The sequence below is a fragment of the Carettochelys insculpta genome, chromosome 1 (assembly GCF_033958435.1).
Source record: "Carettochelys insculpta isolate YL-2023 chromosome 1, ASM3395843v1, whole genome shotgun sequence".
Taxonomy (NCBI): Eukaryota; Metazoa; Chordata; order Testudines; family Carettochelyidae; genus Carettochelys; species Carettochelys insculpta.
In genome coordinates, this window is record NC_134137.1 from 108,125,920 (window position 1) to 108,153,860 (window position 27,941).

The 27,941-nt window shown below is 43.5% G+C and overlaps 1 protein-coding gene across 2 annotated transcripts in view; it reads left to right on the forward strand.

The window, feature by feature from the left end:
* Window positions 1-4,799: 4,799 nt before the first annotated feature.
* CLYBL (citramalyl-CoA lyase) overlaps window positions 4,800-27,941 on the forward strand; it is a 250,714-nt gene continuing 227,572 nt past the window's right edge. The window contains exon 1 of one of the 2 annotated variants that reach the window (XM_074983124.1): window positions 4,800-4,924. In XM_074983124.1, the coding sequence (XP_074839225.1) occupies window positions 4,857-4,924 (68 nt within the window). In that variant the 5' untranslated portion in view covers window positions 4,800-4,856. Of the gene's footprint in view, window positions 4,925-10,881; window positions 11,026-27,941 lie in introns of those variants that run through there. The other variant, XM_074983133.1, reaches the window with a different exon arrangement.

Sequence of the window (27,941 nt, forward strand, 5' to 3'; positions counted from 1 at the left end):
CGTCATAGAACTTGTCTTTTACTTCTGGTGTGGCGTACAGGGTTGGAGCATAAGCGCTGATCAGGTGGACAGGACCGGCGCAAGTTTGAAGCGTGATCCGAAGAAGTCTTTCTGATCCGCCCATGACTAAATCAACCATTTGGGTAGGGTTCTGACAGCAAAGCCAACACCATGCTCTCTGGGTTCTTCTTGGGCTTTACCCTGCCAGAAAAAGGTGTAGTCCTTTTCCTTTAGGGATCCCGAATCTGCGAGTCACGTCTCTTGCAGTGCAGCAATATCAACTCTGAGCCTCTTCAGTTCCTCATTGATGACAGCAGTCTTGCAGGTGTCACTGATGGCCTGAAGATCTTCAGTCAAGCCGGTCAGCATGATCCGCACATTCCAGCAAGCAAGCTTAAATTGGTGATGTTTCTCATTTCTTGTTCATTTTCTTATTGGTTTGCCTGGTGCCCAAATTTCAGTCATTTGTCAGGTTCAGGAACCTTAAGCCTCACGCACCCAGCGAGGCAGGTGAACTGTGGTGGGACAGTACCCTATTGGCTGGGGGCTGCCCGGCTTGAGGCAGGCGGTGACTGTCCAGTGAGATGTGAGGATCCCTCCCACGGTCGAAGGCAACCCCTGGCGCTCGTTCTCTACACCAATCAAGCAAGAGCTTGTAACCGGTATCTGTTGCCTCCCGTGTTGATGCAATGCTGTTCAGTGATGCCAGAGTACCTCTCTGGGCGCGACTCTGGGCTGTCCAGACACCAGTGTCCCCCGCTCGGCTTTACTGATATAGTCCAAAGGAGAGGATAACCTCCATGTCTGGTACCAGCTCAGCTGCAGGAGTTGCCGGGACAGTGCCAGAAGTTGACACCAAACCGCCTTCGGACTCCACTCCGGATTTTCTGTCAGGGTTTACTCCCTTAGCCTCTCTCCTTCCCAGGATAACCCACAAAGCAGTGGGGTGTGGAGAATGTGGTTAAGGCTCGAACTACTTGATGCCTCCCTGTTACCACGAGTCACCATAGCTCCCTGCAGAGCAATGACCTCATATCCCCAGGACCCTCCTCCCCTCCTTTCACTGCCCCTCCCCCCAGCTACCATCACCATAGGACCCTCCCCAGCCCACTACCCCATCTGCTCCCATGTCCGCCCTCCTCACTGCATTGGCCCCTCTCCCCTCAGCTGCTCTCAGTGCCCCCAGGTCCACCTTCCCCCATCGCTCTTCAGGCCCTTCTCTTCAGAGACTCCTTTTCTTGGTAGTGCTGCCTTGCAGGGCACAGGTGGAACACCATACCTGAAAAGGACAAACACAGGGCTCCTCCCTCGGTGAACTCTCAGAAGCAAACTCCCTTCCCTGTTCGCTGCTCACCCCTTGTTCGCTGGGAGCTCCCTTCTTATAGGGAGAGCTCCCAGCTGGTCAGGCCTGGCTAAAAGCCTTGCCTCCAGTCTAATCAGCCCTTGAAGGCTCACCTGGCAGGGAACTCCCCCAGTTCACACCTTGCAAACTGCTCTTCTCTGCACAGCACAAGCTCAGGTACCTAGGCAGCTGATCAAGCTGCAGACAGACAGACATTCACTCACCAGCTCACCACACAGCCCCCCAAATCCCACACTCACCCAAGCTCCTCTAGGACACTTTGCCCAGGGGCAAACTCCCTTCCCTGTTAGCTGCTGCCCCCTGTTCGCTGCTCACCCCTTGTTCGCTGGGATCTCCCTTCTTATAGAGAACAGTACAGCAGACAGCCAGGCGCTGTGCCAACAACCACTGGCTCCAGTTATGCAGCAGCATCCAGACCTGTGCCGACTTTGGTAATCTCAGAGGAATGTACGAGGGTATGAAGAAGGCATTAGGACCCACCCAGAACAAGATGGCACCTCTGAAATCCAAATCTGGTGAAGTCATCGCTGACAAAGCCAAACAGATGGAGTGCTGGGTTGAGCACTACTCCGAGCTGTACTCACACACGAGAACGTTGTGGTTGACGCAGCCCTCGATGCCGTCAAGCTCCTACCAGTAATGGACGAACTGGATCAAGAACCAACAGTGGATGAACTGAAGAGCGCCATCGACAGCATTGCAGCAGGAAAGGCCCCTGGTCAGGATGGTATAGCACCAGAGGTAATCAAATGTGCTGCGGACACACTCCTGGAACCCCTACATGAGCTACTGTGCCTGTGCTGGAAAGAGGGTGAGGTTCCACAGGATATGCGCAACGCTAACATTGTAATGTTGTATAAGAACAAAGGAGACAGAAGCGACTGCAACAACTACCGTGGAATCTCCCTCCTAAGTGTCACTGGTAAACTGTTCGCTCGCGTCATGCTTGGCAGACTCCAGAAGATTGCTGAGAGGGTGTACCCCGAATTGCAGTGCGGATTCCGCACAGAGAAGTCTACTGTTGACATGGTCTTCTCTCTAAGGCAGCTGCAGGAGAAGTGCAGGGAGCAGAGGAAGCCACTCTACATAGCCTTCATCGACCTGACCAAGGCCTTTGACTTGGTCAGCAGGGATGGACTGTTCAAACTGCTCCACAAGATAGGCTGTCCTCCACGGTTACTCAAGATGATCCAGTCGTTCGACGAAGACATGAGAGGAACCATCCAATATGACGGCGCATTATCGGATGCTTTCAGAATCGGGAGTGGCGTCAAACAAGGATGCGTGCTTGCTCCGACATTGTTCGGGATCTTCTTCACACTCCTCCTGAAACATGCCTTTGGATCTTCAACAGAGGGCATCTTGCTGCACACAAGATCTGATAGGAAACTGTTTAACCTTGCAAGGCTGAAAGCTAAGTCTAAGGTGCGAGAAGTCCTCATCAGAGACATGCTGTTCGCAGACGATGCTGCTGTAGTGTCTCACACAGAAGACCAGCTTCAAAAACTACTGGATCAGTTCTCCAATGCATGCAAGGACTTTGGGCTTACCATCAGCCTAAAGAAGACAAACGTACTCGGTCAGGATGTTGCTGAATCCCCATCAATCAGCATTGACAACTATACATTAGAGGTCATCCACAAGTTCGTTTACCTCGGGTCCACCATCACTGACACCCTGTTGTTGGACACTGAGCTCAATAGGAGGATTGGAAAAGCGGCCACAACTCTGTCCAGACTCAGCAAGAGAGTGTGGAATAACAACAAGCTGTACACTCACACCAAAATGCAAGTCTACAGAGCCTGCATCCTCAGCACCCTCCTTTATGGCAGCGAGACTTGGACCCTGTATGCCCGCCAGGAAAAGAGGCTGAACGTCTTCCACTTGCGCTGCCTCAGGCGCATCCTTGGAATATCATGGAAGGACAGTTACCAACACTGCCGTCCTCGAGCAAGCTGGAATCCCAACCATGCACGCCCTCCTCAGGCAGCGTCAACTCCGCTGGCTTGGCCACGTCCACAGGATGAACGATGGAAGGATTCCAAAAGACATCCTGTATGGTGAGCTAGCCTCTGGCAAAAGACCTCCCGGACGCCCCCAGTTGTGCTACAAAGATGTCTGCAAGAGAGACCTCAGAGAGGTAGACATTGAGCTGGACAACTGGGAAGAACTAGCAGATGACCGCAGCAGATGGAGGCAGGGGTTACACAAGGGCCTTCAGAAGGGCGAGATGAAGATCAGACAGCTAGCAGAGGAGAAGCGAGTACACAGAAAGCACAATAAGGACTTGCCAGACACCCACTACATCTGCAAGAGATGCAGCAAGGACTGTCACTCTCGTGTGGGTCTTCATAGTCACAATAGATGCTGTAAATGAAGTCCTCAATTGAAACTTTAAAGGGCGCAATCCATAGTCTATGCAGACTGAAGGATGCCTACTATTTCTTATATAGTCTTGCTTTAGTACAAATTAAGTGTTCTGCTAACCTGATGTAGAAGAACATTTTCCATTGTTTAAGGTCACAAGTAAAAGGGGTGGGTCAGAAATGGACCTGCACAGTGTTCTGAAGCATTTGCAGCTGGGGGCCATGCGATTGACAGAATGCAGCACATATATTGCTGCCAGGCTTCTGGCCTCTACCTAGCTTTGCAGTAGGAAATCAAAATGATCTGAGCTATACCATGTTTGCTTTTTTGTTTTGTTTTGTTTGTTTTTTTTTTTTGTTTACATCGAGTAAGAATGGCCCATAAGTTTACTTTGAATTTCCTACTGTTTTTTGCAGAGCAATTTTAGGCAGTCCTTTTATCTTTTTTATTATTTATTTAAAATATCATGATGTTTTTCTACTGTTATTTCTCTGCAGTCTGTCCACTCATATTATTGTGATTGTCTTTTTAAATGCTGGGTACTTACACAGTATTTATGAGAATGTGTCATCATAAATGTGATTGTTGGAAAGGGGAAGTGGCCTTGGTGAGCTCCTACTTTCCCCTTAACAAGGCTTTCCTTAAGGCTACGTCTACACTTACCAAACACTTTAAAATGACTATGCTAATGGCCAGATTGAAGAATACTAATGAGGCACTGAAATGCATATTCAGTGCCTTGTTAGCATGCTGCTAGCCGTAGCACTTTGAAATTGCCGTGTTTTGCTCCTGCACGGCTTGGCTACGTGGGGGTCCTTTTTGAAAGGATCCTGTCAACATCAAAATCCTTTTATTCCTATGACCTGAGGTGTGTGTGCACACAAGTTACCAGAAGTCTTTTTTCCCCTAGCTGGTAGCCATCAGGTCGAGGCACAGCTCCCACCCCGGGCCTGATGCCAATACGGCAACCAATATATACTCTGCCCAAACCACCCCCGTGTCGGCCAGCGCCGAGAACCACGTGGCGCCGCTGCATCATCCGGGCCAATCAGCAGCAACAGAACTGTGCTGTTCCGTTCGAAGCCCAACTTTTGGGCCAATTGACAGCGGGGGTGGGGCTGAGAGGATGATGGCGGCAGCGGCGAGGTCGCTGCGGTTCCTGCTGGCCGGGTCGGCTCTGAGGAGGCGGAGACTGTGAGTGACGCTACTAGAGCCGGGGGGAGGGGGCGCCGTGCTCACCCCCTGGGCCCGACAAACCCCCGCCCCTCCCTTCCGCACCTCCGCGCGCTGACGGAACCACGCAGGCTCAGTAGCGCCCGATCGGCTAGTGCCGTCTCCCCGGGGAGCGCCTCAGCTCCCCCCGCCCCTCAGCTCCTACTCCCCTTGTCCTCTCGTGCTCTGAATATTCCTGCCCACAGCTCCCCACCCCTACTCACCCCTGTATAGTCCTGCCCCACAGCTCCCTACCCGCATTCACCCCAGTGTCTCTGCATAGCCCTTCCCTACAGTTCCCTACCCCCACTTACTCCTGGCCCTCTGCATAGTCCAACCCCACAGCTCCCTACCCCCACTCACCCCCCGCATAGCCCTGCCCCACAGCTTTTACCCCCCACTCGCCCGAGTGCCTCTGCATAGCCCCGCCCCACAACTCCTACCCCCGACTCATCTCTCGCCCTCTGCATAGTCCCGCCTCACAGCTCCCTACTCCCCACTTACCTCCCGCCCTCTGCATAGTCTCGCCCCCTGAATAGCCCCACCCCACAGCTCCTACCCCTACTCACCCCAGTGCCTCTGCATAGCCCTGCCCTACAGCTCCCTACATCCACTCAGCCCTGGTGCCCCTGCATAGCCCCACCCCCAGAGCCCACTACCCCCACACCTCTAGTGCCTCTGCCCAGAATCCCTTATTGCCCTGACTCCCTACTCTCTCCTCAGGCTGTTGCATAGCCCCGCCCCCAGATCCCTCTACTCCCATTTGCCCCATTGCCCCTGCATAGCCCCACCTCGAGAGCCCTCTACTGCCACACCTTTCTAATGCTGCTGCATAGTGCAGCCCTTACAGCCCCCAGCCAGCACCGCCCCCTGCAAACTTCCCTAGTGCCTCTGCACAGATCTGTCCTGGAGCTCTCTGAGCTCCCTCTCACCCTTAGAACTTCCATGTATCCCTGTACCCAGAGACCCCTACCCCCACAGGCCCTTCTGATTGTCCACTCACCCCTAGTGCCTCCATGTTGGCCAGTCCCCCATGACTCTTGTGACCCCCCCCGCACTCACCCTAGTGCTTCTGTATTGCCCTAACCCCTCTGCAACGTCCTTAGTCTCTCCTGACACCACACAGGCTCTCTGACTCCCCTCACAGCCCCCACTGCATCCCTATCTTACACACAGCCCCTTCCAGATCTCCCATTCACTCCCTTGGCCTCCCAGCTCCCACCTGTCCACTGATCCCTCCTTCCGCAGGAGCACATGTAAGGCAGTGACAACTGGCTAGGGTTACTATATGTGAACTTATTTGAGCACTTCAAAGCAAATCTCTGCAATTGAGTTTTATGTGAGAAGGGTGTCCGCTATCAAGTGAATTGTGGTGGACTACGTTAATCAGTGGGAAGGTGGGTAAAGTAATTTCCTAGTAATTAAAGATTTCATTGTAAAACAAAGTTTCTTAATGCAAAAGCAAACTATTGCAGTACTATCTTCTAGTTGCCACAGAGTGCTTTCCTCCCTTTGTTCAGAATTTTGCGAGGTAGCTGCTGCATGAAATTAATAATATTCTGATTAGTTTCATCCTGTTGTTCATGGTGCCAAGTGAATCAAGATAGTTTTACATTGCTACTGCTTGGGAACCTTATGAGCAGCAATTTAAAATCCCTTTATGGCAGTGGAAGAATGAAAAATCTGGGGTGAGGAAGGAGCAAAAGAGCATAGGCTTTACCTTTCAGGGCTGTCAGGAAGGTAGGAACAACAGAGTTATAGAGACCCATGACCTCAACAGAGAAGAGGTACCAATTTTGTGGAGAAAAGAGAGCTTTGCTGTCCATTACAGCCAGGATGTAAACTCCAAATGTATCCATCACCTCTTAGTCAGAAATTCATATGAAAGAAGAGTCCAGGGACACCACCCATGTAGAAGTTCCTTCTCCGGAGTTGTGGGGACTTGTGCATCAATCATGTGTGTGCTCAGTGTGCTATTTATTTCAAGCAGAGCGAGGAATCAGAGGTACAGTAGTTCAGAAGTTTTTCTTAATTGTGGGTGTCTAATATGCTGGGGACAACTTAATTGTGGAGTTGTTCTGAAAGAAATACAGTAATTTTAAGCAGAAATAGTGGGTGCCGTTTGCTTGTCTAGTTTGGTGGGTCTTGATACCTTCTGATGAGAAACTTGGGACAGTTGGAAGAAACTCTCTGTGATCCTGGAAGACAAGATGTCACCTCTTCTCCCCCCCACCCCGCCCCAGGAATAATTGCCTGCTTTTGCTCAGCTCCTTTGCAAAAGGAACATTTATAATGTATTTCACTTAATAAGCATACAAGAAAAATGAAACATGCACTCGTTTCTTCTCATTACCACCGAATTATTCTTTCAGATTATCTTTCTAAAATTGCACAACTCCTAAACTAATGCATATTTCCTGGACCCTTCTTGCAGCTGAAATTCTAGCCTACCAGGCTAGTTACTGCCTTCAGCGCTCAACCTATTATAGTGGTGGCACCAGTCACTGGATCTGTTCTTTTTTGTTTGTTTGTTTGTTTTGTAATTTCATAAACCTCTTTAGTTAAAATACTTTGTTATTGAATCATAGAACACTAGACTAGAAGGGACCTCGAGAGATCATTGAGTCCAGTTCCCTGCCCTCACAGCAGGACCAAGCACCATCTAGACCATCCGTGATAGATGTTTGTCTAAACTGCTTTTAAATATCTCCAGTGATGGAGGTTCCACAACCTCCCTAGGCAATTTATTCCAGTGTTTAACCACCCTGATAGTTAGGAATTTTTTCCCAATGTCCAACTTAAACATCACTTGCTGCAGTTTAAGCCCATTGCTCCTTGTCCTAGCCTCAGAGGCCAAGGAGAACAATTTTTCTCCCTCCTCCTTGTAACTGTCTTTGAGGTATTTGGAAACAACTATCATGTCCCCTCTAACTCCTCCTCTTTCTAAACTAAACAAGCCCAGTTCTTTCAGTGTTCCCTCGTAGCGCACGTTCTCTAGATCGTTAATCATTCCTGTTGCTCTTCTCTGGACCTTCTCCAATTTCTCCACACCTTTCTTGAAATGTGGGGCACAGAACTGGACACAGTACTCCAGAGGAGGCCTAATGAGTGCTGAGTAGAGTGGAAGAATGGCTTCCTGTATCTTGCTCTCAACACTCCTATTAATGCACCCCAGAATCATGGTTGGTTTGTTTGTTTGTTTTTTGCAACAGCATCATGCTGTTGACTCCTATTTAGCTTGTGCTCCACTATGACCCCTAAGTCCCTTTCTGCAGTACTCCTTCCGAAACAGTCTCTTCCCATTTTGTTTGTATGAAGCTGATTGTTCCTTCCTAAGTGGAGTACTTTGCTTTTGTTCTTATTAAACTTCATCCTGTTTACCTCAGGCCATTTCTGCAGTTTGTCCAGATCATTTCGTATTATGACCCTATACTCCAAAGCAGTTGCAACCCCTCCCAGCTTGGTACCATTTGCAAACTTAATAAGCATACTCTTTATATCAATATTGAAATCATTGATGAAGATATTGAATAGGACCACTTCCAAAACAGACCCCTGCAGAACCCCTCTTGTTTTGCCCTTCCAGCGTAGGTTGTATTTGCCTTTTAGATCATGTGAGACTGTAACAAATGCCTTACTAAAGTCTAGGTATACCACATCAACTGCTTCTCCTTTATCCGCAAGACTTGTTATCCTGTCAAAGAAAGCTATCAGATTGGTCTGGCATGATTTGTTTTTCACAAACCCATGCTGGCTGTTACCTTATTTTCTTCCAGATCTTTGCAGATGAATTCCTTAATTACTTGCTCCATTATCTTTCCTGGCACAGAAGTTTGTAGTTTCCTGGGTTGTTCTTTTTTCCTTTTTTATAGATGGGCACTATATTTGCCCTTTTCCTGTCTTCTGAAAGGGGACTTGTTTTAACTGAATTGAAAGGTTGTCAATATCTAGTTTAGTGGTAGCACAAGTATAAATCTGTTGGGATGCTGCTGCTTTAAGTAATTTTTTCATGGTATGCCAATGAAAGATGCTCCACTAGATGCACTGCAGACTAAAAGTCTTTCATTTTAGAAAAAACAGAATTTCAGGTATAGGTGTAGCCTTACCTACCATTTTAAAAATTACAGGTCGCAACATGGGCAGAGGGAGTGGTCTTTGGTTGGCCCCTCAGGTTTCTTTAGTTTTAATGTGGAGAGGCCTCTGTGAGCTACAGGATGGTTTAGTCTCCATGCCAATTAGTGACTGTTGTGAAGATGACTGTAACTGTACTGCGAATATGAGCTAATGTCACATAAGACACCAAATAGTCATCAAAGGATAGATGCTGTGTACCAATGCAGAGCTGAGCTCCATTGACATCAGTGGATTGTCACGCAAGTATAAGGGTCTGCATGGACAGATCATCTTGCGGAATCAAGCCCCTAAATCAGGGATGGTAATTTTCTAGGGAAAAACTAGTTTAGAATAGGGCTCTTGTACACCAGCTTAAACTTGATTTAAACTGGAAAAAAATGATTGTGTTAGTGTACAGCAAGCATAGAAGCAATTTTTTAAACTTTATTCATGCAAAACTGACTAAGAGGCTTGATCTGTCCACCACAACAGACTTAAGTCGTCTTCTACAGAATTTTGCACAGGCAAATGAACCTGGTCTGGTAGTCTCCAACTTTGCCTGCTTCTGATTGCTCAATGCTTTAAACCTACAACTCTGCACTGTTGCTGCTTTTATATAATGAGAGAACTTGCATAACTGTCTTAAGAAAACGCTAAACCCAAATGCATAAAGACATTCTGATGTTCAGCATTGTAATTATATAAAAGTTAAGTTCAGTTAACCCATGTGATTAACTCAGAACAAATTAACAATTTTTAATAAGCATTAATTGCACACCTCCAGAGACAGGTCTCTGTGGTAGCTGGACAAGGAGGCAGATACAGCTGCCCTTAAGGGTGTCTAGGATAGTGGGCTCCACCTAGGGTACCATTGCTATGAATCTGTTTCTTAGAAATAGCATCAGAATACTGAAGAAAGAATATATTTTTATGTACATAGGAAGATAAATGTGTTCAAACCTGCAAACAGTTTTCATCTGTTTTTTTTCTTGTTCATAATGTTCCAAAGCTTTCATCTTTTGGATGAAAATTTTCTATAATTGGCATCTGCACAAAGATAAATATTTTTGAAAGTTTTAAAATTTTCCAGGTAATATTTTTTGGTGAAGGTAAAATATGTACCATTGCTGGGTATAAAAACTTCAGACATACCTTTTTAGATAGTGTTACAGTAAAACCAGCTGGCATTTGAAACTTGTCATGGACATGTATACTTGGTCTGAATAATTATACACTTAGAATTAAGTGTAAGACTAATTTATAGTATTGAGGACTTACAGAACAGTAGGAGCTTTAAAATAAGTATTTCAGTTGTTCTCAACCTTTCCAGATTACCGTACTACTTTCAGGAGTTTAATTTGTCTTGCATACTCGAACATAAAACTACTTGCTTACAACATCAGATGTAAAAATATAAAAGTATCATAGCATAGAATTAACTGAAAATCGCTTTCTCATTTTGCCTATATGAAATTTTAGTTTGTATTTACTTTTCTAGTGCATTTTATATAGCCTGTTTTGAAAATAAGCAAACATTTACATGAGTTCATGTAACTCATAGAAGAGCTCTGCCTATCTCCAGTGGTACCTGTGCTCATGGTTGAGAGCCACTTCTCAATCTCACTTCAAGAATATGCTGCATCTTTACCATTTGTCTAGGAATACAAGTTTATGGCTACATGGAGAGCTAGTATCAATATTGTTTTTCATAGACTGGACACTGGAGGGTGCTAAAGCAAAAGGAGCTGAAATTATTCTAGGAAATTAAAAAGTTCTCCCTTGATCTGTTGTTGGTTGTTGTTGTTGTTGTTGCTAGTTGAGAAACAGTTCGGTACTTTGCTGCAACATTTATATGAACACACATGAAGTAACTTCTCACCGGTAGTAAATTTTGTCTGTTTTCCCATCTTAGCTGAGTGTATCGCTGAGACATGTGAAGAGTATTTATGCAGATGAGCCTTTTCAGAGAGGTAGCTGTGTTATTCTGTTATATCTCATGAAAGTTTATGTCGAAATAAATGTGTTATTCTTTGATGCCACTGGACTCCTTGCATGAGGTGTCCCTTTCCTGCCCCTTTAATGCAAATAACTAGTTGTGTGTTTTTCAGGTTTTAAAAATATACTGTTCAGGATTCTGGGATGGCTTGTATTTGCAAGTGTGACTTTCTAATGACAACATTTTTAATTGGCAAAACAGAGAATATTCGTCGGAATCATTTTGTGTCATGTAGTTTTGATCCATTTAAATTAATTTAATCACAAACTGGAAATGGTAAAAGCCATATCATGATTCATTTGGTGAAAAATGCTTGTTAAAACAGCTATAAATACCAATAATGCTCCTGATCCTTTATCTATATTTTTTTTGCATGGATCTTTGTGCCTCTATGGTGTCAGCTGAAGTCAAAGCATAAAGGACCTGCCTAGGTGGATCCATTTGCAGGACGGGGATAGGTATCAGTAATGGCAATACACAGAATATGTCCAAATTAATTAGAATTTTGTACAAATACATTTTCCCTAAACAAAAATAATTCCTTATCTCTCTCTCTCTCTCTTTTCTTGGGGTGTGTGGGTAGATGAGTGTACGTGGGTATGGTTGTGGCGTTGTCATGAGAATGGCCATAGTAGGTGAGATCAGTAGTCCATCTAGTCCAGTGTCTTGTCTTCTGCCAGTGCACAATACCAGGTACTTCACAGAGAATCAGCAGAACAGGCAGTCATCAAGTGATCCCTTCCCTGTTGCTGATTCCCAGCTGTTGGCAGCTGGGCAACTTCTCCCCTTCCCAAACATGTACCAGGATACAGCATGAGAACAGTTGCCACCTTGTCTCTTCACCTGTTCACTTTCTTTCTTTCTCCTGTCCTTTCAGTTTCATTGTTTATTTATAAAAATTGCCCCTTTTATTTTTAACGGTTTCTTCTTTTTTTTTTCCCTAAATGGGTATCCATAGGGGATCGTGCCCCTCTCCTGATGGCTCTGCTTCCTCACTGCTCTATTCACCAGAAGATGATGATGAGATCTGAGGAATAGGAAGTTGTATAGAGCAGCACCAGAATCTCCCGTGAACTTTTTATTTGAAGATATTCCAAAAATCATATATTGATCATGTGTTCAGTTGCTTTCCTGTTCCAGCTGCATTAGAAATGTGCTTAGCTGCATTGTTCACAAGTATAGTAACAGTTCTAGGGGAAAACTTCTTTTTGGGAAGTAACTGAAGTATAGCCCTGCTGAAAATTTTTCTTTTTTTAAAAACTAAGCTCATGACCGAATACATCATTTTGTTAGTCTTTAAAGTGCCACATTTCTGCAGCTAAGTTTCAATTGGTCAGCCAAATAGGCTCCCCTCAGAATGTAAGGATGGAATAAACAGGAGTGCTGCAACTGCAAGCAGGCAGAGCTCAAACAAGCCAGAGGAAGAAATTTGGACCCCTGGACCAAAAAGGGGCTGATTTCCACTTAGTATTCCCCCATTTTCAATACTTTTGTCTTTTATGTCCCCACTTATTGAGGAGGCATATTGGACAGTAGTGAGCCAGGTTAAGCACCTGGGCAGAAGCACCAACGTACCCTTGCTCTAAGCCGTGCCCTCTCATCACCCACTCCCATAAACACTTGCCTCCACCCGGTCTCTTCTCCACCCCCTTCCCTGAGCATGACCCATCTCTGTTCCTTCCCCTCCCTCTCAGAGCATCCTGCATTATGGGAAATGGCTGTTCATGGTTGCTAGGAAGCACTGAGGGGGGAGGAGGCGACGGCACTGGGTGGAGCAAAAGGTGTTCGGGGGTGGATCTCAGGTGCTGAGCACCTGCTAATTTTTCAGCCTTGGAGCATCCATGTACATGGTGCCTGTTCGCTTTGGTGACATGTTGAGCCATATCCTGCTCACAGAAGACCATTTGATGTAATGCCGGAAGGCTTTTCAGTTGTTCATTTTGTGTAAGCTGTGCCCTCGTTTATTCTGAGAGATTGCACTATTACATGCAACCACTTTAAACTAAAACATTATACTTTCCTGCTGTATGCTGGGTAACTGGGCCTAATAGCAAATACACAGGATCATGCTGAGTTTGATCCTACAGGGTACCGTGTATCTTTTGCAAAGACAAGTATTGCTTGTTCCGATTGACTTCAGTGGGGAAGGAGGGCCCCTTTTCACTTGAAATGCCGAACAGCTCTTGGAATTGAACGTTCATGCCCATCCCGTGTCCATAGCACTGGCTCTTTGTAAAGTGGTGAACTAATTTTTAAGTTTGCTCTGTAGGTTCTTAAATCCCTTAACGCAGTGGTTCCCTAACTTTTTGGCATCACACCCCCCACTTTTGATTTTTGAGAAACCCTCACACACCCCCACCTCTTCCTTACCATCATCCAGCCCCCTTTTGACAAAAAATTCCATTCATAATTTAAAATAAACACACAAACGTGATATAAAAATGTTATTTAAAATTAAAAATAAGCACAAATAGTTTTTCTTGACCCCTTCTGGGTGCCTGGTGCAGCCCCAGCTGGCCTGCTGTCTGAGCCCTGTGCCAGCCACTATTGCTTAGGTCCTTATCTCAATGTTTATCTTTTGGAAAATAAACTGAAAATGTCCATGCTTCATTTGAATAGTTGGTGTGGGGTAGGGGTTCGGGGCAGGGGTTCAGTGTGCAGGTTGCCCTGGGGAGGAAGGACTACCCCAGCCCTCTCTCACTGCAGTATCTTAGGGCCAGGTGAGAAGCTCGTCTCTGTGGCTACTGCAGCTCCAGTGGGCATGACCGGGGGAGGGCTGCATGTTCGCATGCTGGGGCAGGTCCAGGTTCATCTACTCCCAGTGCTTCCCAGTCAGCGTGAGGAATGCAGCAAACTGTGCCCTTTCCCCTTGCTCACCGACAAAGGAGGACAGCCAGCAATGTTCCCATGCAAATTGGGGATGGAGAATCTTCAGCCTCCTGCCCTTTTTAAAGGGCATCTGGGGGGTGGTATGAGGCTTGAGGGTGAGACAGCCTGGACTGTGGGCAGGAGGAAAGTCCCCAGCCAGTCTGCTCATTTCATCTGTCTGGTGTTTGTGTCTCTATTCCACATGATTTTAGGAGAAGCAGTCCCATTCCAGGCACATCCCATTTTCCTGGCACAACCAAACCCTTACCTTGTTCTACCATGGATGGGAGTTGCTAAACTTCCTTCTCTTTAGTCTATTATTTCAGTTAAACATGGTTAGCGTCAACAGCTCTGCAGTGATGAAAGGGAAATGATGAAACTTTGAAGAATTTGGGACATAGAGTTGATCCCTAAATTTTAATGTACTCTGCATTAAAGCAGTTAATAGATACTTTTTACACTGAGCTTTCAGGTGACCTAATTTCCCTTAGTACTGTACATTTAGCTGTAGACATCTGCACCTAATTTGTAAAAAAAGACTTAATGAGAAACTTCAAACAGTTTAAATGTCAATTACAAAGAAAGCGAAGTTTTAAGGTTCCAGTAATCTGTCCATATTGGTCATCGAAACATGGTCCCAGGTGGATGTAATTCAAGACAGATGACATTCCAGAGGCACAATTACTAAAAGCTTAGATATTTTCAACACTTAACAAGCTGCCACGCTATGTTGTAGCTCAGGGGTCTGCAACCAAAATAGCGAGAAGAGCCATTTTATTTCAAATTCAGTTACAAAAACAAGACTTCAAGAGCCAGAGTGCATGTGAGTACAAGACAGTCTTTAATAAAAAAAAGGTCAAACCATACTTTTTGTCACCCCTATTTTAAGAACAGCACAAACACAATGATTTGTATCAGTTAGAAAGTTGTTATGCCCATCTCCAGGCTTTACCCACCTCAACCTCCAAACCTGCCCCCCCATCCGCAGGTGTAACCCCTTCAGCCCCAAACCAACATCCCAGCCCCAGGTTTAACCTCTTCAGCCCCAAACTCCCACTGCCAGCCCCAGGATTTACCTGCCTCAGCCTACGAGTTCCGCGTGCTGCTGCTGCTCCCTGCCTCCTCCTCCTCAGCATGGCTGTGCAACTCCAGCAGGGCCAGGCTTGGCTGCCTCTCCCCCAGCTTTCCTGCAGACTTACTTCCCCCATGTGAAGCACACAGGCGGCTCCCTGCCCTGCCGGCTTCCCCGCTGCCGCAGCTGACTGCCCAGCGGCTCTGAATGCTGCTGCCACTTGAACAAAAAACTAAATTCAGTTTTCACTGCGGGCATTGTTTAAGCAGCGCAGCCTCCAGAGCCACAAGTGGAGTCAGCGACGGCAGTGCTTGGAGCCGCAAGTGGCTCCAGAGCTGCAGGCTGCTGACCCTTGTTGTAGGTATACCGGCAGTACAATATGACCACAATTACTATTTTATCTGTTGTGGACTTCATATTAAGAGTTTTAATTCACCATGTCTTCAACAGTCATTGGATGTTTTAATATGCATGGGGTGGGGCAAAATATTTTATAGGATTAATTTAAATTTATTGGTCCTGTTTTTATCCTAAAAGATATTTTTTGCAATAAAGGGAAGAATAATGGAGCATGTATTTTGGCGTTTTGTTAAACTAGTTCATCACAGGACCATATCTATTTTCTTTCAATAACACATTATTATACTTTTCTGATTTCTAGGAAATAGCTATGAAGAATTGTTAAAAGTCCACAACATTCTGGATCTATCAGATGACTTTTTAAACTGAGAACCTATGAAATAACCCTCTATTTATTTGGAAAATTAAAGCAAAGAGATTGACTTCACTTGTATTGATGTAGATCAAAAGTAACTCCCACTGACTATATCTGGAATCACAAGCCCAATGTGTAAAGTCAGATTTGAATTACATGAAAGGATCCAGTTATGAGGTTGGACCCAAGTTTTAGGGCAGAGGTAAACATACTGGACAGAAAATAAATGAAGGATTTATTTTTGATTGAAATTATTAGCTATATGTCATATTTTTATGTATCTAAAAGGTATAAAATTATATATTTGGTGTCAGTTTAGACAAGTTAATTTTGTGGCCTTTACTACTAACCAATACAACATGATAACCTATATAATTTTCTTTATTAGCATTGTGTTTTGTTAATGTTAGATCAAGAAAACAAAAAGTCTTTAAACCATTATTTAGAAATGTATTTATTTATTTCATCTTCAAGGTTTTATTGAGTATTAACTATCAAAATTGATGATGTCTTCCTGAATTCAGGCTTTTTTTTTTCCCCACCATGCATACATCTACAAAGCAGAACCTCTGAGGGCACATTTTTGTTGAAGAGCACATATTTTATGCTAATTCTGCTACCTCTCAAATAAAATGTAGAGGCATGGAAAAGAGCTAAGATATTTGTTACTTGAAATGTCTGTTTTAAGTGGTGAGCCTTTTGCTTATTAGTTAAAAAAATCAAAGTATGTTGTAAAATGTTGTCAGAACATCTTACCCTGTTTGGAAGAGATTCAGTTGCAAAGATCTGAAGGTTTGCATCTTACTGAAGAGGAATTTTCACAACAGATTGGAAAGAGAGGCTGCTGAACTCTCTTTTATATTAAATTCAACACGTTAACACGTGGTTTGAACCGGGATGGGAATCTTTTAGGTCATTATAGGGGTTCTTTTGCATACTTGGCTTAATCTAATTCTTGATGTTCTGCCCCCCCCACCAACACCTTCTGCCCCCCTACTCTCTGATTTGCTCACCTTGATGATGATTTTCTGATTTGTCAACCTTGATTACTATATTTGGTTCTCTGTGCCTTAAATATTGAGTCTGTTCTGGTATGGCTATGATCTGAAGAAGTGGGTCTTTCCCACGAAAGCTCATCACCTAATAAATTATTTTGTTAGTCTTTAAAGTGCTACTTGACTGCTTCCTTGTTTTCAACAAAGAAGTTGAGTTTCACAGCCACACTTGAAATAAAACACCAATTTTACCTACAGTAACTAGTTTTCCCATTTTATACAGTGACATTTGAGTGGACTCTGTATTTTTGCTTAATAAAAAGAAAACATAAATTACTGAAGCTCATTAGCATGTTTTGGCATGTCATGAATCATTACATCTTTGTCTAAATTCAGAAATAGTTTGTAGCATACAAAGTCTTCTGATATTTACTCCCATCTCACTACAACTGGACTGTTACCAGCTTTCAGAGCATACTATGTTCATTCCAATAGAGGAGAAACAAATTCTTGTTAGTTCAAAAATGTATATAATGCTCTGAAAGTAGAAAAAAATGTTTTCTTTTGGCCGACATTGTTCAATATAGTAGTAGTGATGCTTGAAAGAAAATGGAAAGCAAGCTTTACCTAGTTTACCTTTTTATGATCATTTTATGCAAATTAGCATAACAGCTATATTTTCTTCCTCTGTTTGGTACTAGTAAGTCTTCACCTCTGGTGTTTTTTCTCCTGGAAGAATTCTCCCTCTGACTTACTCCCGGTTTTTATATGTACAACATACTGTGGTCATATGTTTGAATCAAGTTTCACTTTAAGACTTAAACTAGTCATTAAAACCTGAATGGGAAAGTTCCTTTGCACCTGGGAAATTAGGGTGAGCAGAAGCAAAAGACATGTCTACATCCTTTCCCTGGTGGTTCTTCACCTGTGAATTTGAACTGTGATGGTAATAAAAGTTTTGTGGACCTCATTTTATGTGAGCCCATTAAGCAACATGAGAATTTGGGACTAGCTACCCTTCATATTTCAGGACACTGAAAGGTGCCATTTATATGTTTAAAGCGCCTGCAGGAAAGCAAAACAGGCTTGTAAACTTAAAACTCTAGACCCCTAGAAGCTAATAGGTCTATAGTGTGGGTTACAAACTTAAAATCATCAGAATTGCAAATATGTTTTATGGTGTCTTTTTAAATTGGAAATCATCTGCCTACAGAAACAATAAAAAGGTTGAGATTTTTAATATAAAAATGTGTAGTCCGTGTAATAAGCTTCAAGACTGCAAAAATATTCCTAAACAGATCAACTCCCTCCCCATCTTTCAGAAACAAATCTGACTAGTTAAATTAGTAGCTCAGCAAAATAGTAGGTTATAATGAGAATGATAATAGGCCTTACGTTCTGGCAGCTGGTGCTGTAATGATAATTTAGGATTTGTAAAAAGGCCATTCACCATCATGTCTTTTCTATGATATAAGTGATAGTAACACCAGTGAGCAGTTTGGAAAACTAGATCAGCTTTCTGTAGGCAGATGATTTCCAATTTAAAGATACCATAAAACACATTGGCCATTCTGATGGTTTTAAGTTTGTAGCCCACCTTAGAGACCTACTAGTTTCTAGGGGTCTAGAGTTTTACATTTACAAGCCTGTTTTGCCTTCCCATAGGCAAGGTCTTCAGGGTGCAAGTTCTTGGCAGAGGGGTGTATAAGGAGGTTAGGATGTGAGGGATGGGCATTAGGAGAATTGGGAGGCGCTTACTTGGTTCTGTGCTCCCCATTGATGCTATTGGCTGCGATTTTGGCCAATAGGAGTAGCAGGAAAGCCTCCAAGCAAGAGGTTTTCTGAACTGCCCTTCTTCCAGTCAGTGAGTGGGGAAATGGCAGTGCACAGAGCTGTGGCTTCTCCCACCACCCCCACTGCCCCCAGATCCAGAGCCATCCTGTGAGACCTGGGGCTACCCCTTTCCCCCACCACAGCGGGAAGCTGGCACTGGCACTCTAACCACATGAGAAGGAGGCATGGGTCTAGAGAGCCAGTTCAGGCTACCCTATGCAGGGTTGGGAGGGAAAGCTGTAAGGTCCACCTGCAAGATGGTGGCAGACCACTAGGGGTCCATGTACCACACTTTGAGAACCCCCACTCTAGGTATATGGTGAAAGTTTGCCCTTGGCTTGTGCTAAGCCTCTCCAGGAAAGACAATTGTAATGAGTTTTTTTGTGATTTGATCTAGTTTATCGCAAGACTGTGTCTATTTTCTTGCAGTAACACATTAGTATACTTCTATATTATGTACCTCCTATCTATATATGTATAGTTTAATAAACTGGCGATTTTATATTGGGGCTGGGCACTTAGAGTTCCCTTTGGTAGTAATTGACTACTTTCAGCTTCCATTTATTGTACTGAGATTACTCACATAAGTAAAGTAACTCAAATGCATGTTTATAGACTCGGCTGCTAAGTTCAACAGAAGAAAGGAGGACTGAACATCAGTATCTGGGAACAGAATTTGGCATTTTTAACAGTTATTCTGATTTTCTAAGTGCATGGGATGAATTAACAACTTAAATAAATGGACCTGATTTAAAATAAGGATGTTTATGAATGTTTTTGTCAGTAGTTAGATGGCATTTCTAAAATAAAATAATTCAATGTGTAAACCAGTATGTAAGGATATAATTCTTCTGCAGGGTCTCAATATTAAAAATAATGATTCTGAAATTGTCTTCATACTGTCTTCTGGGAGTTTTTGTGTTACATAGGTTGAATCACTTGGGCTACAATCCCGCACTGAGTTGAATATAACCCCTGAACTCTGGCAGAGCTGATTGCAGGACTCAGTCGTTGATATCTAATTTAAAAGGCAGTTATGTGACTTTTAGAACTAGCTGCTTTGATGCTGTAGATACATTGCTATTTAAGAAGATAGAAATTATTTTTCTTTGTTTTCATGGTGGCTAGTACCTTACTCTATAAATTGTCTGACTTGTGTGGACTACTTACTGTGTTATGTGAATATCACAATCTGGCTCTTAGTGTGTTGGATTTTCAGTATTTTGTAATAACTTATGTATATATGGTAGCTGTCTTACAGAGATATAAATCTATATTTACTTCTTGCAAAAGAAGTACAATTACTAGATGTCATTTAATAACTTTCAATTTATTTTGTCTTTTTTAAATTTAAACCTCAAATCCTTAATATTTTCCTGTTGCGTCTGGTGTCAATTTATCTGGTCTTTAAATGCAAACTTATGTACTTAGGGTTTGTTGCATTACATATTGGGTGGTTGTGTTGTGGCTTTTTTTTTTTTGTTTTGTTAAATCTGTAACTTATTACTCAAAGCATTTAAAATTGTCGAGTCAGTTCAGAATATTGACTTCAGCATATTGAAAGCATAAAAACTTTTTTGTTGGTAACTACTCTTTGGAGAAGTTGATAGATGTGAAAAACATTTAGCAGGTTTTTTTTTTTTCCTTCCCGTGAAACTAAGCTACTGACAAAGTCTTCCTATTGCGGCATGCTGCAATATATCAGAAACACCGTTACATTATAGATGCATCATCATCTAAGAGGAAAAATTGAGTGTGGGTTTGAAGTCGACAAGTGATGAAAGTAGCCCTGAGGTTGTCAATTAGAAAGCCAAGGCCTGGAACTGATAAGTTAATGGGCATTCCCCTGCCTCACCACCTCCTCCCACCCCTCTTTTTCCCCTCCAAGTCTGCAAGGCCTTTATTGCTCAGGATATAAAAAGGGGCATGTTGGTCTGTGTCCCAAAATATATCCTATTAACAGTAGTCACTTAAATACCTGGGGCCTTAGTTTGCTTATTACAACTTTTGTAGTATAAATAGCTAAGCAAGGAGAAATAAAAACATGGCAGATAGAAAATTGTCCCTCTCCCAAGTTTTGTTCTGTGCATAGTTTTTCTTTCTAACATTAGCAGACCAGTCTATGGGACCACATAATAATGTTGTAGGAGAATTTGTTTTCTACCCTACATTTTTCAGGCTTTAAGATGTGGAATTTAATTTTTGAGTTACCAAAAAAGTTTTCCCCTGGAGAGGCAAAATTGGAGCAAGCTTCCTTCTTGAAGCAGTGGTTAGTTGTTCATGCGTACTTTTTTTGGTTTTTAGCACTGAAAAATTAAATTAAGTGATTTTATCAGTTTGTTCAAATTTTAATATTTTGAGTATATTTTATTATGTAGTTATAGGGAGAACACAAGAGTAAACAAATGAAACTTGGTTTAAAGTGGCAGCAGACAGGTTGAGGCTTGGCACTTAGCTGTGAAGAAAAGTTTTAGACCATTTTTTAAAATTAACGTTGTGTAACTTTTTAGAGCTTGTAAAAGGTTTCATATTGACACCCCCAAAGTCTGAAGTCCTTTGTCTGTAGCACAACTACAGGGGCAGTGGCAATACAGATTTTCCGTATAACCTTGCCTCAAACCAGAACAGAGAGGCTACGGTTACAACACAGCGATTTGTTGACAGAAGTCACTGTCAAAACTCCTGTTGGCAAAGTGCAGCCACATACCAAAGCCAATCAAAATAGCACTCCGCTTTGTCAACAGAGTGGCCAGACAGCCAGGCTGCTCTCTTGACAAAACAGGTACCCAGAAGCACAGTAGACAGGACTGCCCCTTGTTCTGGAAGAGAGAATGTGCCCCCCCACCCCAGTGAGCATCCACACGGCATTTTTTTGACAAAATCTGTCAACATCAGCATTATGCCTCATGGCCTAGATGCAGAACACTGCCGACAAAAGTGCTGACAAAACGCATTTGTGTATGTATGTTCCACCAGTTTCGTTGACAAAACACACTAGTGTAACCGTAGTCAGAGAGTAATTCTCCCTTCGTTGGATGCATCTGCATCCTCGTTGTTTTTACTCTGGCAGTGGTGGTGGCTGGAGCTCCAGACCCCTTTGCAGTATTGTGGCAGTGCTACTGCACTGCTCCACAGAGTTCTGAGGGGAGGCGCTGGGGGCTCAACTGAAGGCACTAAGGACTCGCTGTCCTTAGCTCAGCACCTTCTTCCCTTGGCACTGGGGCCTGTGGTGACTGTTAGTCAGCCCCACTGCTTACCTGTATTGCAATCTTGCACGTACAGAGAAAGAAACTGCTATCTGTGCACGCCCTTTAGTCCGGCACTCATGCGCTCTCTAATCTTACGCATATAGGAAAAAGAAACTGCTTTCTGCTGAATCTCCCTCGTCTGGCAACCTCTGTAATCTAGAATTATTTTAGTTAGCAGGATGACCATTTATCATGGTCGTGTCCAAGTTTGTGGTCCCATAATGTTTGTTTACTGCCACAAGACCTGGCTCTCAGTGTTCTGTGATATTATTTATCTGCAATTTACCCCAAAATGTCTTCTAAGAGCCCAGTAAGCAGTGGAGGTATTAGTAATGCTGCTAGGCAATATTGGCTTCCTATGGTCTAGCAAATTCTCTTGTTCCACACCTGTCAGATCCCAAGGGTGCCAGAGTAGAGAGGTTCAACTTGTACTAATATGACAGTCTGTGAATCCACTCAGTTTATTTCTTGAATGTCCTCGTGTAATGCCAAGAAACCCTGGTCTTCAGTAGGTAGGAATGAACCTGGGACTCGCAGAGCTTGATGTATCAGCCTCTACTGCACAAGCCAAAACTGTGTACCTTTTAGCTAAGGCTGTAGCAGATTCATTAATCTCTAAGTGGTCTTGGTGTTAGAGTGGACAGAGCACCACATCCAGGGGGCATGTGGGTTATACTTCACAGAATCATAGGGCTGGAAGTGATGTCAGGAAGTCATCTAGTCCAGCCCCCTGCTTCAAGCAGGATCAACCCCTACTAAGTCATCCCAGCCAGGACCTTGTCCAACCGGGACTTAAAAACCTCAAGGGATGGAGAATCCACCACCTATCTAGGCAACACATTCCAATGCTTCAGCACCGACCTGGTGAAGAAGTCTTTCCTAATATCTAACCTACACCTTTCCCTTTTCAACTTCTGACCATTACTCCTTGTTCTGCCATCTGACACCACTGAGAACAATTTCTCACCCTCAAGAAGATAATGTCACATTAACAAAGTACATATTTCAGGAAAATGGATATATCTTTCCAAACTTTTTCCTTAATTACTTTTTACATTTTTATGTCTGCCAGTCTAGCCGCACTGCGCATGTGTACTGATTAGAGATATGGATGCAGTTTAGCTAAACCAGTGGCTTCCACTGTAAAAGGTAGACTTATTCAAGAAATGCCCAAACTGTTTGTTAGTTAGCACAGCTGTATGTTTTCTTCTCTTGACTTTGTTAAAACATTTATCCTTACTGATGGGTGACCTGCTTTTGACACACAAAGTTTATATCTCTGCCCCTCTTAGAGAGTGGTTCACAGGACTGATACTTTAGGTAGTTTTTAAGTAGACCTCCCTTCCTCCTCTTTGTGAAAGGAGCCATGCTGTCTCTGCCGTCTAGTCACTCAGGCTGTGTCTACACTACAAGATAGATTCTAATTGATAAGAACAAGGTTAAAGAAATTGAATTTATTAAAAATCAAATTTTAATGTCCACAGACCTTCTTGAAATTTGACCTGTCATTTTTCATTGGTGAGCTTCTGTGTCCCCATTGCCGTATGCAAGGTCAACAACGTGAGCAGTGCATTGTGGGTACCTATCCCATAGTGCCTTAGCCCCAGTTGCTTGTGGGTGTTTAAATGTTTGAATCCCAGATTCAAAGTACTGTCCCAGAATACAGAGCACCCAGTAATGGAATTCAGCCCTCCCCCAAACCCGCCTGGGTTTCCTGTGCCGTGCATCCTCTGTGGACTTTGGTGTAGCAGTGGGCAGCTGTGCTATCAGCTCTGTCCACCCCCAATTGGTTCCATCAGCCACACATCCAGACCTTTATGTTTGCAGGGGTGGGTGCTGCAGAATTCAAATTTTAATTCTAATTCAATCAAAAATCTGCAGGCTTCCTGTGGCCTTCTTCCGACACACCTGGATGGAGAGCAGCAGAGAAGGAAGCGGCCATACATGGAGGGTCACTGCGTAGCTTTGTGGGATACATACGGGACACTTCTATAGGCTAATAAACTTGAATGAAAGACATGGCGCTTCCACACTAGCCTTTATTCAACATTCTAAATTTGAAATTGACGCTGTACCCATCCCAAAATATCTACATTTTGTTATTGGTATTAGGGCTCAATAAATCAAGCTAATGGTATTTACAGTGAAGACAGGGATGGTTTAATATCAAGCTAACTCCATTAAATTTGATTTTATCTCGTGGTGTAGATACAGTCTACGCATATGGTAAGTCTCAGGAGCAGCGCTGCCAAGAAGTGCAGTGGGTCCTGGGACCAGGTGAGAGGGGGGGCAGCTGGGCTCTAGGCCTCCTTGAAAGGCATCTGCCCTCTTTGCCCCTACCTCTTGGCAGGCCTGCTCAGGAAAAGTGATCTTTACCACTTAATTTATACCACATAAAATTGAACTTTGAGGACCAAAGTGTAGGAGAGGTTGTCAAAGAATTCAGGGAGGACTGATTTAAATCAAGGCTATTTAAATCACTGAACACAAATCATTGATTTAAATCAAGTAACCAAAAAGCTAAGACTGATTGTACTTAGAGTGCACTTAATTTGTAGTAAGCCCCACTGAACTCAGTGGTACTTTTGTTTTTTGGGGAAACAAGTATAGGCTGGTGTTCCCTTGGAAAAGCTGAGTTATACTGATGTAAAATAGGGAACAGGTTTATGACATCACCATTATGGCGTGTGGCTATGAGGTTCCACAATAAGGGGCATGTATTAATACAAGATAAGAAAATGACAATTGCAGTTGGCATCTCTAGATTTCTCTTACTACAGCTTTTTGTACTGTATGGTTGAGTGACAGTATCTAAAGCTAGTTAACTAATTAGACAAATTTAAAGATTATCAAATCTATACTTTATTTTCCTAGCAACATACACCACAGCAAGCATCTTGGGAACTTAATTGTTAAATTACCCTTATACTAAAAGGCTTAGATAGAGTCTTGAAGAAGGATGCATTGCACAGTCAATCTACTCTGCCACACCCACATCATTTTCTCCCAATAAACAGTTTTCCTTATGATGTTTCTTTCTTGCAACTAGGCCCTGCAGCATCTTCTTGCAGTGCTAACACCTGATGCATTTTCTGTTCTTACTCAGGAAATGAATTTCTTAAAAATATTCCCAGATGTGGCTTCTGGGCATAGGAGAGACCCTGACAGTTTTTCTATGGCAAAAGTGTGGGGGGAAATATAGGAAGCTGCATGTGTCTTGAATAATCCTTTCCTTTTTTCTTATCGGTCTACTCCACTGTTCCATTCTGTGATGCCCCTGTCCTTTCCTAGGTATTATTTCTCTGTTTTAAGACAATGTCCTAATTAACTCCTTTCCCACGTTTGGTCAAGGTCCACCACCACAAAAGGACAGAACGAAAACAGTCCTATCCAGTTTGTGTCTTTCTTTGCACATGTTACTCTTTAGTCTGCTGAGAAACTGAATTGAAAGCCAGAACTTTCAGGAAGCAAGAGCTAGTAACTGGGCTGGGTAGACTTGAGCCATTAGTTCATTTTTATGAGACTCTAAGGGTATGCATAGCATGTTTGTGATGAGATTTAAGTGTAACTGTTATTCTAAATGAGAAATTTTAGTATTTTATCGTTTGGTTGGTGTTTTTTTGTTTTTTTTGTCTGTTTACAAAATCTGATTCCAATCAAAACATTCTGTTTATGTAAAGCGCTTCAATTTTATCCACCCTGCAAGAGCTACTCAGGGGAGGCTGCCAAGTGTAGGTGGTATGGAGCCCCACAGGAGAGAGCAATGAAACTTTTCTGCCTTCTCAAGTACAGGAGTCCTGGGCTGAGGAAAGCTTCTTGCTTCCCAACAAGGCTATGCCTTAAATAGGCTGAAAGTCTGCCACACATGTAAATCTAACCAGCACTTACATCTCCAGGTGTACCATCACACCCAGAGAGAGGGCTGTCCTGAGGTGAAGACGGGGCCTGGGCAACCCCCACCAGTGCCCTACGTCCTGACATTCTCCTGATCCTCTCACTTGCCCCTACTCCAGCAGTGGTGCCAGGGGATTGCCTGGGGCTGGGTGTTGCACCGGTGGCTGCGGCAGCACCAGGAGGTTGCGTCTCCCACCTCACTCCCCACGCAGGCAGTGGAAGCGACAGCCTGCTCTGCTCTGCTCTGCCACCCTCCTAGTCCACTGCAGAAGAGTTCAGTGGGGTGCACAGCAGCTGAGTGGAGCAGGCTGCCGGCTTCTTGAGTGGGGTGGGGAGGCAATCCGCTGGTGCTGCTGCAGCCACTGCCACATGCAACCCTCAGCCCCAGGTAACCGCCTGGCTCCAGCCACAGCCCCAGGTAATCCTCCCCTTCACATCCACAGGACAGCTGGTGTGGCCTCACAGTGTGGGGCCTGGGGTGGCCGTCCCACCTCATTCTATGGACGGGCTGGCTCAGGCCAGAGGTATTTAAATTACATGATTTTCTCCCTACTCTCTACCTTGTTTCTTGTAGCTAAGATATCAGTGACAGCCTCTTCACCTTTTCCAAGAGTCGATATGAGCATCCTCTAGCTTAGTTCTGTAGGATGTTTGTTTCTTCCCTTTTTAAAGGAACTGAACCAAGAGAAAACAAGGTATCTTTCTCCAAAAGATAGTGAGAGCTCATAAATGTCTGACTCTTCAGATATGGAGTCTGAAAATGGGGGGAACAGCTTGTTCAGCTTTGATGGCTTGGAACATTTTAACTGCAAACAATTCCTGTACACTAGAAATTGAGAAAACGAAAAGGAAAATCTCCAACTTCTTCCAACACCTCACTGGAAGGTAAGCGTAGCAAAGAGGTCCAGGTATTCCCAGAGTCTGAGTCCTTAAAAGAAATACAGGAGTGGACTTAGGCTATATACATATAAGAAAGGTCTGTTAAATTAATAGCACTCACTAAAGTAGACTCACTAAAGTCAACACAGTCCCTAGAACAGATTCTCAGGCCTAACTAAAGGATAATCATCCTGCTGGAAACAGCAGCTGTGTTTTTCGTACAGGAAAAAAGCAAAATTTGAATGTGCCAGGAAAAGGCAGCATTCCTTGGGACAGCTATAGGCTATTTGTCAGTCTGTGTGGCTGTGCTAGTGAGGCCAAGCAGTTTCTAGCATTAAAAAATGAAGGTATGGAAAATTGAAACAATAAAGACATTTAGCGTTAGCCCTAAACTAAGATCTTTTAATTACATGCACATAAAGTTTCAAAGTGATGTCACTTAGTCACCTTTCAGATGAATCACGCTCTTCAGAGAAACCCTAACAAAGGAATAAAAGAAGCAATTGGCTTAATCAGACTATAGCTGCCTTTAGACAAAACAGAGACTATTTCAAACCACATTTATATCCTTCTGGAAAACTCATAATCTTTTGGGTGGTGCCTTTTGATAGTATCTAGGCCTCAAGGTATTTTGAGGCACTGTCTCCTTAGATGATCAACTGAACACCCTCCCTTTCCACCCTCTACACTTGTCTACGTTTCTGTGAAGATCTGGCCAGTCAGGCTCGATCTTCACTAGTTCAATTTTGCTCCTCTGGTAAAGACACATAAAATGAATCTGTCTGGGGTTGGAAGTCAACCCCTGTACTTCTCGCTATTGCGAGGAATATGGGAGGCTGATGGGAGAAATGCTCCTGTCAACCTTTTTTAGCGAAGACAGTGGAAAAAAAATCAATTTCTGATACATTGATTCTAGCAATGCAATTGCCATAGCTAGAACCGCATATCTGGAATCAACTTTCAGGTCTAGTGTAGACCTGGCCTAAACAACAAGGAAGGTCTACACATTGGAATGGGAGATTAGGAAGGATATTCATATCAAGCACTGGTAAAAGAATCAGTAAAAACATCATGAAGGTTTTTTTTTTTATCAATTGTCTTGAATTTTTCAACATTTCATCAAAAATTCAAAAACATAATATGGGAAAAAAATCTGAAATAAGACTGACAAATATTGATCCAAAATCAAAATCTGGAAAATTTTTTACCATCAGTATTCACATTAGTGTGCATATTGCAAGATCAGGTCACTAGGAAGAGAACAACGTTATAATGGGCTAATCTGTAGTCAATGATCTTGTATTTCTGACAAGTGACAGTAAGGCTTCTATGGGTGAAAAACATACATAATTGGATGAGTCCAGTGCAAATTCAACAGAAGGGCCC